The sequence below is a fragment of the Lathamus discolor genome, chromosome 4, assembly GCF_037157495.1.
Source record: "Lathamus discolor isolate bLatDis1 chromosome 4, bLatDis1.hap1, whole genome shotgun sequence".
NCBI classification, from domain to species: domain Eukaryota; kingdom Metazoa; phylum Chordata; class Aves; order Psittaciformes; family Psittacidae; genus Lathamus; species Lathamus discolor.
The window spans coordinates 119131778-119152982 of record NC_088887.1 but is presented as its reverse complement, the minus strand read 5'-3'; the positions used below and the strand labels follow the sequence as shown (position 1 = coordinate 119152982).

Genomic DNA, 21205 nt, shown 5'->3' with positions numbered 1-21205 from the left:
CCTGGAGAAGAGAAGGCTGCGTGCAGACCTCATAACAGCCTTCCAGCATCTGAAAGGGGCCTACAAGCTTGCTGAAGAGGGACTCTTCATCAGGGACTGCAGCAATTGGACAAGAGGTAATAGGTTAAAGCTTAAATAGGGGAAATTCAGGTTAGATATATGGAAGAAATTCTTCCCTGTGAGGGTGGTAAGGCACTGGAACAGGATGCCCAAGGAAGCTGTGAATGCTCTATCCCTAGGCAGTGTTCAAGGCCAGGCTGGCCAAAGCCTTGAGCAATGTGGTCTAGTGGAAGGTGTCCCCGCCCATGGTTGGAACTGCATGGTCCCTTCCAACCCAAACTATTCTATGCTCACTGTAAGTCCCATTAAAAAATAAATGTGAGGGCTCAGTGCTGCTGGTGAGATAGTTAGCTTGTAGCCTGCATTATGAAATTAATCTTGGAGCGCTTCAAAACCAGTAATTTTCATGCTTAATGTACAATGCTACACAAAGCATTTAAAGTGCTTGTGTGGGCACTTCTGAAAGACTCCTTCACTTGGCACTTTCCCATCTGATTTCAGCAATATGGGCAGGCCACGTGTTTTTGCAGTAGAAAACAGGATAGATGTTATTTTAGATGAGAGAGCCAAATGCATGAAACTGAAAGGACTATGGAAGACCTGATTTCTACTTCTGGCCTCGTCCCCAGGAGAATTACTCCTGGGTGACACTGGTAACTCACATCAGAGTCCCATGCCATGCTTTCTCCCCTGTAAGAGAACATCCTTTGTAAAACACTTCACAGAAAGCCTTTTATAGAAAATTCACTCTGTGAAAGCTCACATCTTAAGATTAAACATTGCCCTGCCTTTACAATGAAGACTGAGTGACGAAAACATAGGTCATGATTTTTCCCCTTGTTGGACACCAAAGAAGATTTTGCCTTTGTTTCTAATGCAAACTGAACTGGGTTTCTAGGCCATGATCCTGCTAGCTGCTCTTGTGTATGTTTAAATCTGAATTTCAGGGGGAAGGCACTGTCTGAGTACCATCACTTCCAGAAGCCATAACTCACTACTTTCTCTAGTTAGACACACATTATTTTCCTCCAAAAAGAAAAATATTCTCAAGACAATTACAAATAAGATAAAAGTTTTATTCCTGGGGTATTATTTATGAAATATCAGTTTCTTGGCTCAGATCTCCAGCTGTAGTAGGTTGGCACAGACCCCTTACAGATCCATTATCATTAAAATGAGTAGCAATTGGGAACCAGATGGCACAATGGTTTAGGGCACTAACTTTCTGCCGCCTATTTGTCTAGACTACTCCGTTATGAGAATTGAGTAATACCACTTAGCCTTGTTTGAGCTGAAATGTTCAACAGCTTTTCGAAGATGACCTTCAAAAATATGTATTTGAAGATACATATATATATAAAAATCAAGATCCTGTATTTTTTCTTCTTTTGTGACATGAAAATGACCAGCACTTTTGTGCATACAGAAGTCTACCTTAATTTACTAATAATATACGCCAAAGAAAGGTAAGTTTATGAGTGGTGGAAAGTAAATGTATTTGGAATACTCTGTTATTTCATTATACCTGCCAGGTTCTAAGTTCATCTTTTTTTCTCCCAAGTTCAACCCCTTATCACTCCATTTAAAAAATAATAAAGTACCCAATTTACACTGTCTTTCTATTTGACAAGAAAGAAGTGCTGTTATTACTCTATATGACCATTATGGAAACAGTAAAAAAAACACTTTTGTAATTCCTGCCCATGCTTAAAAAATAAAATAAAATTAAAAAAAAATAGAAATAATAAAAATAAAAGGAAAAATTAAAACTTTGGAAAGGTTTTAAAAACAAAATCCCAAATTATTTGAGAGACACTTTTTAATTAAACCTTACCCTGCAAGAAAGTTTTAATTATTTGTCTAACAGAAGGGTAAGTTTTTAAATCCCCTCCAGACTCTTGCACGGATATGTCATTTCAGATGGTACAGGACTTTCTTGTCTAGCAGCAAATGGTACAGTGAGATGGCAGCGACTGGAAACTGAAGTTAAAGAAATTAATGTCATACATATGTGAAGTAATCGACAAGTGGAACAAGCTGATCTAAAGGCTTGTGAATATTCCAGTTTTTAACATCTCAATTTAAAGACTGGATGTCTTTCTAAATTCATGCTCCGCTTGAACCAGAAGCTTGCTGCAGGGATTATTGGTAATGCTCTACGGCTTATGTTAAGAAGGGACTCAAATTAGCCGGAACATAACAGCTCCTTCTGTTCTTAAATCTGTGAATCATCCAAGAACTTTTTCACCAAACCCACAGAAGATAAGAATGAAGACTGAAAATATTTCTGAAGGGGGGAAAAAAAAGAAGCAAATAATCCCTTTAAGAAACCCACATGTGTATTTAAGGATTTCATTAATATCTTGAAAATAGAAAGTACAGCTGAACTGTCAAGTCACTTGTATACAGAGAAATTTTCTAAAAAGCTGTAATGCCAGCAGCATTTCTGGCACATCCCTCTCAAGTGCTGTTTTGTGCAGTGTCAGCCTCCCTCCTGCCTTTTTCACCCACCAACCTAATTTCTCACTTCTTTTATCACTTCCGTTGTTTCCGTTTTCTTTTTATATTTTTTTTATTTTAATTTTAATTTTAATTTTTGACATTATCAGGCCCCAAAGACACTTCTCTGGTGTTACAAGGCCATTGCGCATCCTTCCCTTGCGAACACAGCACGGGAAGTCAGGAGTGGAGTGGAGTCAGCAGGAAAAGACCAAAACAACCTTGGTGGGATGGAGCAACCTGCGCCCCTGCTGCTAACACCAACCAACCTGTCACGTGCTGGACCCTCAAGCCCAATTAATGACTATAATAGTGTCTTCTTCAGGAGCAATCCTCTGTAGCCTGTGTCAGCACTTCAGTAGTTATTGTATTTTATGAGTGAATCCATGTGATAAAATACCATATATCATACATGATGGATATGATAAATATCATATGGTCATATGATAAATGTCATAAATGGGCAATCAGGGAAAGCACGAGCTTGACACCAGCGTGAGAAAAGCTCCTGCAGAAATGTGCTAAGAGTGAAATCTTGGAGTGTTTTTTATGAGATATAGGAGCTACAATGATCATTGTCAAAGTAATGAGTTGGGATAAGACTCACTGCAACAAGTTTAGTTTGTTGATGGGCCTGGTCATGTTGGGGTAACTCACCTTAGTGACTTCAGCATGCTCATGGACATGACAGAAGGGACAAGTGGCAAGTCTGCCTGTGATTTGGTTCACATGCAGAGGCTCTTCCCACACGGGTACACTTGGAGGCAGCTATGTGCCCCAACCCATTTGGCTGCCCACAGCTGCAGTTTTATTCTTAGTTTCAGGAATGCGAATCCTCATGGACATGGTGATGGCTTCTTGTCAGCTAGCAGACAGATTTTCTCCTCACAGCATTTCTCTCTGTGGATGGGTGGGTTTCCTAATAAGGTGGATGTGGGGGTCTAGTGATGTTTGGTTTCTGAACCATGCATTTCATCCTCTGACAGTCACTTGAGGTATCAAAAAGACTTGCCTGTATTAGTGTGGTCTTGCTAGTTCAGTAACCTGTAACTATGTGCCATATAATGTTTCATGACGAAACTACTATAGGCATTTACAGAAGAACATAATTCTGTATTGCTTCCCCAATAACTGTAAGTTTTCCATGACACAGTTACGTTGTGATGTGAGTGAAATGTAAGAAAAAGCAAGCTCCGTCTGCTCTGCAGCCTTGTAAAGAAAAGTTAGAGGAGGTTGGGCTGGCTGGCTGGATGCTGTACCAATGTGCATAGGACTGCATCTCAGTCCACAGGCCACAATGAAAGATGATGCTCATGATGCCACGCTATTTGTGGACACACAGTACCAAGCTAAAGAATTCAAGGTGATGCGCCATGTGGCTTTACAAACCTTAGTCTTTGTAAGCTCAGCTCTCTATAATCTCCACCATGTGCCAGAGTAAGTATTTGCTCCTTGGCTAAGCCAAGACCAGCAGAATAAACCCAGGCAAACACATAAAAGACCCTGCATTTCTCCCTTCATAAACCAGGATTAAAAAGCATGTTTCTTTGACACATTTACCCCAGCAAATCCAGAGCAACATGCATGCATGTTCTAGAAAACTTCTTCCAGCCATTCCAGTGCTCAGACATCATCTCTGAGAACAATCACATCCTCAATATTATCCTTCTGTTCCCTGGGAAAGAGTTCAGGTTGATAAATGTACAAGAACAGGCCAGAACATCAAGGTTTCGATTTCTTCCAAAAATTGATGGATTACAGTTTGCTCATTTAGCCTTTAATATTTATTACTATGACTCTGAATATCCTGAGAACTGCAGAACATTTTCCTATCCAATCTCCTTCCTTTGGATATGTCTCTTAAATATGTGCAAACTTCTGTCTTTTCTACTTACTAAGCCCTGCATAGTCTAGCTATTCAGCTAAGTCATTACTAAAACTTCTATTTTTTACCTTCCATATTCTTAGGATTTCCTTAAGCATTACAAGTTCCTCCTTGTGCCCCACGACAAAGTCTCATTAAAATGACATTACTTCTCAGGTCCTCATATAGTACAACCAACCAACCATTGCTCAGATGAAGGGACACTGATTTATAAGATCTGTCTGTTCATTACCTTCATTTCGGTTAAGTGACCTTTCAATGAAAATGAGCATAGGGAAGGGACAAAAAATGACATGGGAATAAGACAAAATATATTGTGAAGATAAGCAGGTTTTCTGCCTTGCTAAACACAAATATTTCACTTGAAAGACAACCCTTAGGGAGCCTAGGACATGTCAATAGTCTTCAACCAGCTTCTAAGTGAACTATAACACATGATTAAATTTCTGCACCAAGCAAGCAAATTTGCACCAATCAGTGATACTATGAGCAGAAATCTATTGTTTTAGAAGATATGCAAACTTCTCTTTCAGTTAGGTGTCAAAGTTTGGCTGATTCTGTGTATTAGAGGAATCAGTCAATCTCACCAAGTAATGTGTCTGAAAACAGAAAACATGTACCATTTTCGGATGCAAGGCTACTGTAACTTCTAATAGGAGTAGAGTTCCACAATATAAGCTATTTTTGTATGGTCTTCGAAGGCCTGAAGCATCCATTGAACAGAGGGCAATAGAAACTCGTTCACCCATGGATCTTACAATGTGTAATACTACTAGTAGGCTGTACTTGCCAAGAATGCTAGTAATAAATTGAATGTAAAGAAATGGAAAGTCAGACACCTTAGAAATGATTTATATAGAAATAAGTCTGTTCTTTGAGGATGGATGATAAACTAGTTTCTCAGACCAGTGTGACAGTGTCTATACCATAAATGAAAATATCTAAGCTAAGCAAAGTGTTCTGCTGCCATGGAAAAATAACTGTTCCAGTGCTCTGAAGGGTGAGGAGAAAAATAATATTTAATAGTACTAGTGAAACAAGTAGACCAGTCCTTCCTTCCACCTAGATGTCTCACACAGTTTCATATATCTTACGTTCATAGTATTCCAGTAAAACAGTGGCAATAGATAATGCAAACAATAAATTCAGGGGGATTTACCCAGGAAAATCCTATCTCCTCTTTGAAATTTTGTCAGTGAATAATTTCACCATTTTAAGAATCAGGATTTCGTCCTTGACTGCTTTTATTCTCAAGAATTCACAGTGAGGAGGTGACTGGTTTTCAGCACTCAGCCCCTCTATTTGTTACCTGCTCTTCAGAAAATTCATATTATCAGATTTTAAGAGCTGTATTTAACACTTAGCTCCACTGGCTTCTTACGTATTTCAGGAAATAATCACTAAAATAAATAACTTTGCTTATTTCCATTATCACTGCTGGATTAACACCAGACTTTCATTCTTCCTTCTCCACCCCGTGTCCATCCTGCACTACCCTTCTTTCATTGTTCACTCTGGTCACAGTTAATGTGAGGACCAGTTCTTTGTCATCTTCACCTTCTCCCCCCTTCACTGCCTCTTCTCAGGACTTAGCTGAAAGTGACTGTTTCTTTTAACCAATATAGCAAGGAGCATTCATTGTTTCATTCAGGTATGTCACTTGGGAGAATAAGAGGTTTTGTTCAGGATACTCTATACATGTAAGACCTCCTAAACACACAACACTCCTCTTTTGGTTTGCCTGTATTTATATCCCTAAGAAGGGCAGAAAAAAAAATGTTTTCTAGTGCTTGCAGGCTTCTAGAGGGGAGCCTTTTAAAACCCACGGGAATCTGTCACCCTAAATGATGGAATCCCACAAGACAAGTGTGGGGATTAGCCTGACAAAACATCTGCCTATGTCAACACAGTGCCAAGTGAAACAAAGCTCCACCAGACACTGATCCAGGCAACTTAATGTCTGCACTCTGCCACCACCACCTCCCTGCTGACAGCTGGGCACACTTGCAAAGCACGTCTGCTTCTCCCTGACACCACTGAAAGACTGCAAAGCTCAGTGCAAGTGTGGCTGCTCCCTGACAGCTCTGCCGTAGGACTTCACACCAAAAGCATGTACAGTGCTATAAATGCTTCAGCCTCCCTTGCCGCAAATAGATGAAGAATGTATTTCTCCCAAGAAGACAATCTTACTTACTTGGGATAGCGCCTCTGCTGAAAGATGGGCAGAATCTCTGTATCTTGATTGGAATGCAGGAGCAGTAAATCCCGAAATCTTTCTGTCAGGACAAAGAAAATAAAGAAGAAAAGAAAAAAAAAAAAACAAAACCAACCAAACAAAAAAAAACCCAACACAACAAACCCAGACTGTGACTCTGCATTCTAAGCACAGGCCACAAGTAAGCAATCAACAATATCAGTGAATTCTCTTCTCCAGCAATATTTACCAGAGGACAAAGCTATAGGGAATAAAATCTATATATTCACACAAAACTGCTGCTAAGACCAGAAATCATTGTTTCCTGTAACCCTTTTTAGTAATATTTTTACATGTCTTTTTTATCCAATATTGAATTCCAGTAGTGCTTACAAATTTCTGAGACCTGCATACAGGTCTTCTGGATATCATATACAAACAGCCATAAAGAGTCCCTGCCTTGAAGAGCTTAGTCTGAACAGAAAGGAGGAACTACTAAGAATTCACCAGCCACTCAAGGGTCACAGTAGTCTAAAGAAACATATATAAAATGATTTATCTCAATTAAACCGCAGTATGAGTCCTTGGGTAACTGATTAATTGGTATTTTCAAGGATGGCTGAGAGACTGGATTGGCTTTGATCCACTGTTATGTATTTAAAAACCTGCAACATAGGACCATATGCAGCAGGTAAGGTTTTTGTGACTGGGCTTCACTGACCACCAAGTGAAGGGGTAGTTGTGGGGTGTAGCTGCCTTGCTCTGATGCCTTTCTCTTAGAAGTGGTTAGATACAATACACAAGCAGGATCTGTAGGAGCTTCTATCAGTATCAATTTCTCAGTTTGTTGGAAGATGGGAACCTCCTCAAAACTCACTTGATTTAGAAATAGAAAGGTATTTCCTACCCAGGTCAAATCCCTTCAGCACACCCCATAGCTCTCTATAGCATGGGACGTGCTTTGTTTCCTTCTTTCCTTCTATCACTTGCAGCTTTTATTTAACCAGTCCTTCAGTGGCACAGAAACCCAAGGCACTGGTGGTGCCCTTCCCACCTTTGCATCCCCTTCTCTTCCTGCAATACCTTATAGCAGTGGCTTAAAGTCTTCAGCAACAGGTTTTATCCATCATTTGCTAAATGACAGCTTGTGGCCTGTGTTGTTTGTAGTAGCTCTACTGTGGGGTTCTCCAAATCAACTATCTCTTCTACGTAAATTCTTCATTCTGGTAACTGAACCTGAGGATAAGTGCAGTCCTCCCTCCCCTTATATCCCTATGTATCTCAAACTATCTTCTAACAGTGGGTTTACAGATAAGGATATCAAGGGATTGAAAATCAGTGGAGAAAAAAATCTGAATCTCCCATCTCCAAAAAGGAATCATAGAAGCTTTCTTACTTCCTACAGGTTAGTATATGATAGCTTTCTTAACATTCAGTTTTATTTACTGTTATGTCACCATAACCAAACTCCACTAATTTGGATACAATTCATGTAACCTCTAAAATGAAAAAATAAAGCAATCAAACCTGTATTTACTAACATTTTGATGAAAGCGTGTTAAATTCAGAAGAAAAACTCTCGTGTTAAGGGCTCAGTTTTAAAGGTCAGTAGCCTCAGATGGCCTAATCTAGTATTTCATCAGCTGGCTGAGATGTATTGCAAACATCTCAGACAGGTACTAGGATCTGCCAGTGAAGGGCTGGTACTTAGTTTGTTCCTTTATTTCTACGCCTGTTCAATTTCATTTTGAGCAAAATAAACACTTGTACCTCCAAATTTCTTACTGCATCTTCAAAGTGAAACTTAGCTTTCCCTGTACCTAACTAGGACAGCAATGGATGTGGCCAACAACAGCAATGCTGTGAAGATGGAAGTGAAACTCAAGGAGCATCTTTCAGGGAACACCCTGCTCCCTGTCTTGACATAAAGCTTGCCATTACAGCTACTTCTTGACCTCCTGCTGGATTTTTAGGAAGATGCAGAGATTTGCTTTTTTCCTCAGTCCCCTGGTACATGGCAATATGCCGTATGTGGGCACGCCCTGTATCCTTAATGATAAGCTATGATCTTCAAAAGACACTGGACAAGAACTACAAGGCTTCAGGAAGCTTTCACTGGTGCAAAATGACCAACTGTGCATGTTTCAGAACAACCATATCAAATTCCACCCCAGCCTCAGGAATCTCCCAATGCAACTTTAGCTACTGGCGCATTTCTAGGAACCCTTTATAAAAACGCTTTGTATGAACAACAGCCTCTGCGTGTGCCTGGTGGAGGAGTGAGAAGTTTTCAATGGCAAACACTGAATGACAGGACTGGCGGGTTTGGACCTCCAGAACACGGTGCAAATCACCATGATTAAGGATTTGTCTTTGGGGTGCTCTGATTTATTTATTTTTGAGGGCTTATAACCAGGTGCAAGAGCAATGCAAAGCCTGGAGAGACATGCTCCTCTTAGTCCAGCAGTGTACAACACCCCATTACACATAAAGTAAGTGAGGCTGGTTTGGCAGACCTTGCAAAGAGCCTGTGGCTCTCTAGGAGAGACAAAACACATCTTAGCGAAGGAGCAGATATCCCCACTCCATTGTTCTGCCCAAGATGGATGGCACCCAGGCAAAGGGCCATATTCCATCTCTATCCCCATTCTCCATGACCCTTTTTCTTGTACTGCTGCCCTTTCCCATTGATCCAGACCACCTGGCTGCACTCCAGGACCCAATTCAACAAGCCACAATCTTGAAAATATTTTGAATAATAATGTGACAGGGCTGGCCAGTACTGGAGTGAAAGCAGCCAAGTTACAGCATCTGAAATTGGCCTAAACAGCTTCCCTACTGGATCTTGTTTCAGTTAAAGTCAACTTTGATTTTTTTCCCCACGGCATGGCAAATTTCCCAGGCAGATGTATTTTCTTTTCACCATACGACTTTACTCATTTTTCCATGTGTCGTGGTTTAACCCCAGCCAGCAACTAAGCACCACAGGGCTGCTCGCTCACTGCCCTTACTCCACAGCAGGATGGGAAAGAGGATTAGAAGGGTACAAGTGCAAAAAATCCTGGGTTGAGATAAAGACAGTTTATTAGGACAGAAAAGGGAGAAAATAATAAGAGTGGTAATAATAATAGGATTAGATTACACAAAACAAGTGATGCACAATGCAGTTGCTCACCTCGTACAGTCTGATGCCAGGAAATTCCCAAGCAGTGGCCCTCGGGCAGCTTTTACTGAGTATGATGTCACATGGTATGTAACATCCCTTGGCTTAGTTAGGGTCAGCTGTCCCAGCTGTGTCCCATCGCAACTCCTTGTGCCCCGAGGCTACTCACTGGCAGGGCATGAGAAGCTGAGAAGTCCTTGATTTAGTGTAAGCACTGCTCAGCAACAACTAAAATCATCAGTGTGTTATCAACATTATTCCCATACTAAATCCAAAACACAGGACTGTACCAGCTACCAAGAAGAAAATTAACTCTATCACAGCCAAAACCAGGACACCATGGCAGCACTTATGCTATATGGTAGTGTTCCACCTCATCTCAAACACAACCTACAACTTCCTGGAGCACATGTAGCCTCCACAGCCTGCAAATCCTGAACAGAAGCCGTTAGGACTAATTTGTCTCATAGGACCATTACGTACATGCTTAACCCTTCAGGTTTATAATATTCTCATATTACATATACATGTGTGCAGTACAGAAGTCACACTGGTGCACACGACACTGCTGCCTTTAAGGACTACCCATCAAGGTGATGAGAGCTTTGGCAGCTACTAACAGAACAGAGGTGCTTTTGGTGCTTTTACAGAAGTGAATATCAGAAGCCTAATTCTTGACAAGTGAACCAAGAAAAAGATCACGATACCTCTAAGAGGGGGGATTTTTTCAAAAAAAACTAAGATTTTCTCCTAATCCACACTATGACAACAAATGAAAGATTTGCAAACTGATGAAACTCATAATTAGAGCATTTTTACAGTATTTTCATTTGCATTCACTAGTTGATGAATAGCATCAAACCAAACAGTTGATAAACAGTACCACTCAGTACTTAGGTTATCTTAGACATCTCCCAAAATCGAGTCTTTTCCATCACTTCTTATAGGCTAGTACCTAAAATGTGATGCTTTTGTCTACATTTTGGTCTGTTTTTTTAACAAAACATGCATAGCATTTATTTAACCAAGTTTTAAAAGGCTTACTTCTGAAAATCTACAAGTATCTTCCCTTCATTCTATCCATGCAATTTGCATTAGTTTAAGTCTGTACTAGATAATCACTATTCTGATATCATTATTATGCCATCGATTGTTTTGTCACAGCTGAATTGACACTGCAGATGTCATCTCACTGACTTTCCCATAAGCCCACCCACAGGACAAAGTCCTCATAGACATCACACACAGGAATGGCTACACAATCACATCTTATCTTCTGTTCAAACTTAATCTTTTCAACATGCTGAGTGTCTCCATTTCCCCCTGGCTTTCATTTTGGGTGTACAGTTCCCTCAAAATCCTTGATTAGTGATAAGTCTTCAGTTAAAGTGAGGCAGTCCCACTGGGGTCGTGTATGTTTAGGTAAATGTGCAGCACAGTTACCGGTGGATGACTAGGGGCTAGATGTAATAATACAATCTTATGCCCTGTCCTCCTAAATCAGGAAGGTTGTAGACTATAAGGGAGAAAAGTTTGCCATTGAAAGCTTTATAATCTGTCCTCTTGCATATACCTCTCTTCCCTGTCTCACATCTAATTCTCCTCCCCTCTTTTCTCCTCTTTGCTCTTCCTCCTGCTCCCAGCTCAACATATTCACAAGTCAGCCGCTGGAATCGCTACATAAACTCCCACTAACATCTTTATAATACCTGTTATGAAAATCCAGTTAGCAATTTGCAAAGACAGAATGATGCATTTCAAGGGAAATTTTCTCTTTGAAATAGTTAGATTCATGTCATTGCTGTTCTCAAGCAGAATGGGGCTGTGCTCAGTATGGTGAATAAACAGTAATGCCAGAAAAAATGTGAGCCATTCCTGGACATACGGTCTGAAGCCCATTCAAACTGGTTACACAATTCAAGTTTCCTTTTTTCCAGGATAAACCGTTACAGCAGTGGAAAGAGAGACAAAGGAAAATTTTATGATCATATTTTAACACTCAAAGCAATTTGTATAGAAGGTCCCTATGAATTAAAACACATTAATATTCACATGCTGTAGATGGAGACACTATGGCACAGGGAGCAGTTGTTTTTTGAAGCTGTGACATCCCTGTAGTTCTTACTGCTTTAGCACTTCAAAGATGATACCATGAGTCACAAAATGCATTTGTGTTAGGTTTGACTTTGAAAAGTCAGGAAGTGGGGTTCTTCTTTCCTTTCTCCTTCTTGTAACAAAATATTTTACAGAAAACAGCAGCAAACTCACTCCACTGAATTTCAAAGGTCTTAGAAATCAAATTCTTGCTCTTTCCGTGTCCAAATAGTCTGTACCTATGAGGCCATAGCACTATATAACTGAAGTCTGAGATATACATTTGGTTATCCCGACCACCTTTACACACAGCGGGCTCAGACCGCTCTGAACCCCTAATAAAAACAAGTTCAATTGCATGCAATCAACACAATTAAAAATGCTGTAAAACTGATGGTAACTGCTTTTTATGGGATAAGGATTTATTATATTATCTTTATAGATTATTTTTTAAATCAAAATTCTTAAGAATAAACAGAAATGTGGTTAGAAAGCAACCAGGGAAAGGGGGAACAGAATAGCCACAACAAAGTGCAGAACACTATGGCCCAGAAGCCACACTGTCTATCCACAGTGACACTCATGAATTTGGGTATTTTGCAGTCAAGTTTCTGTAGCCATCTGTAGCACTTCTACATTAATTGAAACACACATCTCAGCTCTATCTTCTACCACATAGACACTTGCAAGCCTCTCTAAATTCAGAGATGTTGTCATAAGTAGTTCCTCGGTGCCTTGTAAAAGGAAAAGGCATTTAAGAAGTCTTGGCCAGTTAAGGGCTATAAAACTGATAAGCAACAAGATGGAATAAAACTGAAATGTTGAGTACTTTAGTTTGAGTTGTGGCTTATAAATGGTTAAGGTTTCTGAAGTTATGAAAGTGTCAGTTCTCTCCCCCATCTAATTAAAAGGGGAGGAAAGAAAACAATGATGACCTAATGTTGATGAGCTAAAGGTTCTGAAATGATTACATATTTTGCTGATATGTGGAGACAGGCTTTTTGACAGGCTTAAACTTCCATGATTCCCAGTCCATTAAGCCTTTTGGAGTTTAATTCTCCTGTTTTATCACTACAGTTTCCTTCCACCTTGCTCAGTCACCTGAAAGACTAATGAGAGCCACCATTCACAGAGCTACTGAAAACAAATAATAATCACAAGAGAGTAAGAAAACAGAAAGCTGAAAATTATATATAAAACTTAGCATCTATATTTATTTAAGGGAAATAGAAAAGATTTAACAGAAAGGGAACTGGTCTTTTCATTCTCTAACCTGTGTGAATAAACAGCAATCATCCTTCTGTTCAACATCTTCTTTTGCAGGATTTTAGTTTATTTAAGCAGAGAAGATGAAATCAGTTAATCATTACACAGGTCAGCTGTGAACCTTCCAGTCACTCTAAACCTCCAGAATAGTCCTCTTTTCTTTGAAGAAAGTACACTGTTTTCTATCTTAACCTGCATTTGCTTCCTAAAAAGTGGTCAGCTCCTTCTCTTTCTCTAGCTGTGTGTTTACCAGATGGTAATCCTTTTCACTCCCTGATTCTGGCATGAGCACATCCTTTCCCTGCTGGAACTCAAGGTGCTTTCTTATCTCTGAATTGTCCACCTACTATGTCAAAATTAGCTTGGACAGATTTATTTCTAATTAGATCTTCCTCATTTACATTATAATCACACATACTGCATGATTATTTGTGTGTACTCATATACCAGCCAATGAAGAATCAAAGTAAAAGGCAATTCTTGTCCAAGGAACCTTAAAAGGTTGGAAGATGAATGACGGGAAAGAAAAAGCATCACTTTCTTTGCTTCAAAACAGGGAAAAGAGGTGCTGAGGACCACAGTAAGACAGCATTTTGTATGTCTAACTTTGACAAGACAGCAGTGAGTGACCCAGGCTGTCCATTACCAGACTCAGGTTCCTTGGACAGCCAATGAAGGGAAGCAGACACAATACCAAAATCAAGCAGTCCTGATGCTCAGTACTGAGTTAGAAATCCTGCTGTAGGTTACACAACAACTCCCTGGCAGAGCTGGAGATTAACTTGACCACTGAAGTTCAAAGCCAACGTCTTAATCAAGAAGCTGTTTTTTCTCAGACGTTCTTACTATAGTTGAATGCTATTTCTGTCATGGCAGCAGAGTTCATTCTACAGCTCAACACTTACGAAGTGCAACAGTAAAGCACATAAAAATGTAACTGCAACTTTAAAAAATATCTTTATAAATACACACTCTGAAGCCAATGTTATTTATGCAGTTTTTTTCAGCACTGAGTTCTGCAATTGCTCTCTTTAGCCATCAAGGGATGTACTCTGCTTTTTGAGCTCCCCATCAGCCAATGCAGGAAGGCTCAGCCACCGTTTTTTTCACTAGTGGTGCACTTTCCTCTTTCAGAACATGCCAGAGAAAATGATGAGGGATCAGTATATCCTTCCTGGCTTTAAGGTAAAGTTGTTACATTTGATCTAAAACGTCTTTACACTCACCAAAAAAAGAAGACTCAAATTATGTCGTGGGGGGATTCAACTGGTTCTCTCTCTGTAACCCATAATCTGATAGAGAAACAGAGAAAGCCCAACCTTTCAAAAACTCCATGGCATTTTAACACTGAAATGGAGCTACCATCCAGCTGTGAAATTACTGCTATACTATCCACACTGCAAAGCTCCAGAGGGTATATGCTTCTAAAAAGCTGAGCAAAAGCACCATTCATCAGGTTGCACTGATTCACATCAAGGGACCCCCTACCCTAAGATATTGCTTCACATGCAAAAAAACTTTGGAAGAATCAGCACAAGGCAAGACCCTCCTGCTGTTGTTTTTTCATCCTCCAACCATTTCTATCTCCTGATCCTAAGGTGGTCTGCTTATTAAGAAATACCTTGACTTCTCTTTCAACTACTTTCCCAGTCCCCTACGTAAACATCCTTATCTATCCCACATCATCTGACAAGGAGTTCCATGTTTCTCTCACCTACTACGTGAACATTCATCACCTTATGTTTGTTCTGAAATAATATCTTACTGTATTGGATGGCCAAAGGTTCTGATACTGCCAGAAATTGCAAACAGTCAAGCCTTACCTATCCCTCTTACAGCATGATTTTGTAGACCACTGCTATATTCCCTTAAATTACCTCTTTTGCAGGCTAAAGAGTCCCTGCATACTCAGCTGTCCTGTGCCTGGAAGCCTTCCACGCTTGTGATCATCTTTGTCATTCCTTCCTGAACCTTGTCCAGTATTCTGTCTGAGAGATGAGGACCAGACCTGCATGCAAGATTCAGGTCCTGGGAGCACCACAGATTTACCCAGCTGCACAGGGTTCTCCTTTGCTTTATTCTCTGTTCTTCTCCTAATAAATTTCATCTTTATTGCTGCCGAGCACAAAGTTGATGTCTTCATGGAAATAATTATCACCACTGCAAAGTGTTATTCTTGGGCTGTCATGGTCACTTCGTCTCCAAACATGTGTATTAGTTTGTCACCAAATATATCAAACATCACTACATACCCACATGCATACATGCACTGGTATTTTTAGCCAGGCCTATAAATAGATTTGAAAGCATAACATATTTTATACACTTGACCAAGTTACAAGAACTTTTATTAAGCATATTTAAATAACAGTCACAAAAAAAATGGAATTAATCCCATCCAAGGCTAAAATTTTGTATCGTAATAAAACCACCATAAGTCACTGGGAACTCAATCTTGGGCTTTTGTCTATTCATATTTTGTCTCAGTTTATACTTTGAGCATGGGATCATTTCACCCTCTTACTAGCATAGATGTATTCATTATTACATTCAAATATGCAAGTAAATTACTCCCCCAAAAAAATCACAGAATCACAGAAAAGTTGAGGGTAGAAGGGGTCTCCGAGTCCTATCCCCCAGCTCTGGGGAGGGTACCTACACTGAAGGTGCTAATCACCCAGCAACAGCAGGTTACTCAGGGCCATGTCCAGCTGGGTTTTCAATATCTCTGATTGCACCTCTCTGAGCAACCTGTGCCTGTGCCTGACCACCCTCATGGCAGAAAAGATTTTTCCTTACATGTAAAATGAATTTCCTGTATTCCAATTTGCACCCATTGCTTCTTGTTCGGTTACTGGACACCACTGAGGGGAGCCTGGCTCCATCTGCTTTATTCCCTCCCAGGTTAAAAGTAGATAGGACAGAACGTTTTGGAGGGAACAATTACATTCCATGAGACTTGTATTCAAGATCTAATGAATCCTTCCCTGTGCAACATCAGGGATGAGTTAAGGCTGATAAGATTATATTTTATCTTCAGCCACTGTTACTGAGTTGAGTGATGCACACCCAAAACATACACCAAGCCAGTCTTGCACAAAGCACTCCTACTTCAGTACAACAGAACAGGAGTGAAGCACCAGCAGATTTTGCCCTAGCAAGGGACGCCTCGATAGACACAGCATTGCTAAGCACACCCCAGCTCTTTGTGCCAACTCCTTTCCTAAAAGTCACCCTAAAATTCACTGATATAATCAACATGTCTGTTTATAGCAAAAAAATACCAGTATCAGTATTTTGTGCTGCTTTTCCATTGATTGCCACCTTTGGGTAAAACTGCAAACCCATGTCTGTTTGAGAGGTGGGACACAGCAGTTTAGGAGGCAATTGTACCCACTGCTGATAGACATAGTCAAGACACTGCCCTCCCATAGTCTTCATCCATGCTGGTCATGCTTGCTTCTCCTAGCTGCGGCAGCCGAGGGAATGGAAAATGCTAAAGGAAAAAGAGTTTGCAGAAGAGAATGAGAGTCTCCTTGCTAATGCACCCTTGTTCCCTGCTTTGTTATAGAAGATAGTGTTGAGACTGCCCAGCCCTCTTCCCAACTGCAGCTGGAATAGTGGTGTTAATCACCAAGGCTTAACTGAGGTTAGTAAGGTCACTAAGCCTAACTTTTTCTTCCTCCTAGCTAAGCTGTGTGGATACCTACACTGAAGACACTAAGTTGTTCTCAGGGTCTGTGCTGAGGGACAGAGGGAAAGCTGAAATACCCTAAATACTTAAGAGACAGTGCTCAGACAAAACAGCGGTGCTGATATACACACACTATGAGGGGAAAGTCTGTCCAGCCAACCACTTAGCTAAGCTAAAATGCTAGAAACAACAGTAACAAGGCTCCAAATAAAAAATAAAAGAAGAAATAGAGTATTAAGGGGCTCCAATTATATATAAGAATCATTTCCCCTGTGTTTTCAGCTGCCTGTGTCTTTCAGATAACACGTACAAGTTCTTCTCTAACAGAACTCCTAGCACTAGTTGCGCTGAAACATAACACAGGATAAAGAGATGAGAGCCCAGCTGGATCCTATTTTCTATATAAATTTTCTAGTCAAATGGGGATGATCCACTGGGAAGAAATGCACATTTTTTTCCAAAGATCTAATCACATCTGAGGCTCCATTTCTTATAACATCTCTCAAAGGGCAATATCAAAACCTCAGCAGGAAATCATTTGAATGACTGGCAAATGAAATGAGCCACTAGATACTGGGTTTTTTTCTCTCTTTTTTTGGATAGGTGATAAAATGCAATGCACACAAGTGTATCAGGAAATGTATCAAAAGTTTGGCTTAATTTCAACCTGATGTAAGCAATTTTCTTATTTCTTCTTGCATCTGAATTAGACAAGTCATTCCTGAGAACATAAGCCATCCCACTCCCTGAATATGAACTGCTGTATATAACCTAATTTGGGTAGTTTTCATTAACTGTTAATTAATAATTTCTTAAAAATACCTATATTTATTACTTTAGCACTAGCTCTTATGTAGACTCCTTAAAATATGCTGCAGGGTTTTCTACTGGATCATCTCCATCTTTCAACTATCACGTTATGAATATAATGAAATACCAAATAGACATCTTTTTACGTGACAGAAGGTCTGTTACCACTTAAGTCAACAGAAGAAGTATCCCCAGCCTCGAATGGGGGAGAAAAGCTTTTCTATGTTACTATATAATAACACTACATTGATAACTACTTTCTAGACCAAAGAACCAGTGGTTTAACGTGATTTAGATCACACGGTTTCTCACATCATTGTAAGGAAATGTAAGGAAGTGATTTTGTCCATTTCTGTATCTGTAAGCTGTCATTAGATATCTACCTGTCATGAACTGGTATATAGCAACACATCAGTGTACCATCACAAATTCAGCAATACAAAAGGGCACAAAAGTGCTAAAAACCTCTTCGTGCAGAAATGGCAACGTGCTGGTACATTTGTGCTGAGAAGTGTAGGAGACTTTTAAGGAAAATCTATTTATAAACAAACTTTTGGATCAATGAAATGCTGCTTTATTTGGAAACTGCACTGCAAAGTTATTTGCCATTCTTGTTAATAATGGGACACAATTAGCATAATCCCCTCGACCTGCTAAAAACCTGCAAACATCAAATACCAGAACTTATAAAAATGTCCTGCTTTAATTATGCATTTTGCCTTTTTCAAACCAGTCACGACTAAGCTCAAGAGACACTCAGCTGTCACAGTGTAAGTGAAATCCCTGAGGGAAAGCCCTGTGCTGTCGGGCTGGCACCAGCCACTTGGCAGAGCATCACAGCTTCATCTTGGAAAATGCGCATGGGTGTCTGTGGCATTTTCCTCGAGGAAATGGCACTTACAGTGTGCTTAATGAATATGTGAATACGTTAAATTTATGGGAAGAGATAGTCCTTATAACTGTTTATCGCAATGAAGAGCACAAAGTGCCTACTGATTTATTTTCATTTCACGTAGGACATGGAAGCTTCTCGGAGGCTGTAGGTGTCCTAGTTACCATTGACAGTACAGGAAAATCATCACAGCAGCCATTTCAGCAAAACTCAAAACAGCAATAATGTCCGAAACTCTGCCTCTCCCAAAATCCCCCTTCAACATTGAAAAACATGTCAACAGCCCTCAGTAAATGCTGCCCTGCACTGAGTCCCCACTTTGTCCAATGCAAATAAACACACAGATACCTCTATTTTGTTCCACAGACTTTCACAGCAGAGCAGCATTCCCCTTTACTCATGATCACAGCATTTAATTCAACATAATTTAAGCTCTTCTGGTTCCAGGTAAGCTGTAAAGCTACGCAGTCATCCACTTTTTATCAGCTTCTACACAGAATACAAGGTCCATTCAAATTACTAAAAACACAGTGACACTTTGTGCGAATCATTGTTCAGATTTTACTCTCAAAGTGTGGATTAGATATGGAGAATTTAAGAGAAAAAATACTGAAATGTAAAAAAAAAACCCACATGCTGAAAGTTTAGGGATGTGTGTGGACATTTATATATAAATAAAATGCAGCGATTCATGCAAGTCACAGTGGAGCTTTCTCACATGCTCACCTCTTTTCTCAAGTTAGAGCTGCCAGCCGGACTGTATCTGCCACAAGGCAAGTACATTCTCTCTCTAGGACAGAGTGAGACCATTTCATATTACAGCCAATATACCCTAAACTGCCAAGAGAAGATCAAGAAAGCTGGGGACATACAAAACCTAAGAGGCAGTGGGGATAGCATTTGCAAGTGATGTTTTTGGCTTTCAGACAGTATTATTGACCATATGAATTTTTCTGAGGAACAGCAATATTTCTTATGGAAAAGGTAAATCAACTTTAGGGAAAAAAAAAGGTGGTGGTGGGGGGGGATATCTTCTGTTAATTTTTACCAGTCAATCTTATTGCTCATATTTCTGAAGGAAAATATTGCTTAAACAAGTAACTGGGTTACTTCATTCCCTGCTCTTTGATTTGTCTTTGCTGAAGGCACTGCATGCCTGAAAGACAACCTGCTTTTTCCGGCTGTTTCAGATGATCTAATAAAAGATATTACACCACCACCACCACTACCCCAGCAAAACTTGCCTCTCATGGAATATTATTTCATTATAGCGCCCTGTGGTCTAATCTGCTACAACTATCACAAACTATATAAATAAGAAGTATCATGATTTCCTTTTTGAAACAAGCTCTGTCACTTTATCCCCATTCTGAGCAAAAAGAGCTTTAAATAAAGAAAAAGAGGAAGAACAAGAACATTCCTGAGCTGCAGAAATGTGGGTTATAATGTCAGTGAAACCAAATACAGGCTACACCCTCCCCATCAGCTGCTGCATTTCATACCAGAGCGCCATTTATTGCCATCACAACACACTCTATGCCGCGTACGACAATGGGCAAGGCTGCAATCCCATTCACAGTTTGGAAAGTCATTTTCAGCCTATAAATTCCCTCCTACAATTTGTCCTCACAGTGCTTTAGTTAATACCGAGATAACCAAGTCATTTGTCTCATTAAGAAATGCCACGTTTGGCACGTAGCAACTGCCATTTCCAATTTCACTCAAAATTCAAATGCACCAGCAATAATTTACCTTGCAGTGTGTTAAACTTTATAGAGTATTTAAGGCATTTCTGCCTCAACACCTTTGGAAATTCCAAGGCCTAAAATATAGAGATTAATTGGGTTGGATTACAATTAATGACTGACACTCACAAAAGGATGCTTTTATATTAAAAACTGTATTGAACTGGCAGTCTGATTCCATTCCCATTAGGAACTTCCCCCCACATCTCTGTTCTGCATAGGGGTATCCACTCTTTCGAAGCATTGGACCATAAGGTTCATAGTCCAGTGCAGAGCTGTGATTAGCACATAGTTTCATGTGTAGTTTAAGTTTGTATAGAATATCATATTATACCACAGAATTGTTTGGGTAGGAAGGGACCTTAAAGCTCATCCAGTTCCAACCCCCTGCTATGGGCAGGGACACCTTCGACTAGAGCAGGTTGCTCCAAGCACCATCCAACCTGGCCTTGAACACTGCCAGGGATGGGGCAGCCACAACTGTAGCCATAAACATTTTAAACTAAACTTTTCTATTCTGTTTATAGCAGATACACAAAATACCTATTCTGACAAGTTGTGGAAGCCTGCTCTTGGTCCACTGTCATGTCATGATTCTGAGGTTTGGTTTGTTTCTCTGAAGGAAGAACTAACACTTTTGCAGCAGTCACATACCCCTTTTTTTTGCCAAAGAAATCTGATTTCTACAGTTCACAACTATTTAGTTGGCGGGTGGCAGATTTTTGTTAATAGTATTTATGATTTAATGGGACAGGTCTCCAGGGAAGGGCTGAGGCAGAGGAGAGCTGTGGCTGCAAGACAGGCTATATTTCCTTATGGTGAAACCCAAATTTTCCAGCTAGATGGATCAGAGAGACAACACATATGCAAAAGTCAAAGTACTGGATGGAGCAACAGAAAGGT

General features: G+C 40.0%; 1 protein-coding gene across 1 annotated transcript in view; it reads right to left on the bottom strand.

Annotated features, from left to right (window-relative positions):
• NOX4 (NADPH oxidase 4) overlaps window positions 1-21205 on the bottom strand; it is a 107166-nt gene that overhangs the window by 30479 nt on the left and 55482 nt on the right. The window contains exon 13 of the mRNA XM_065675881.1: window positions 6639-6720. Within this exon, the coding sequence (XP_065531953.1) occupies window positions 6639-6720 (82 nt within the window). The remainder of the gene's footprint in view (window positions 1-6638; window positions 6721-21205) is intronic.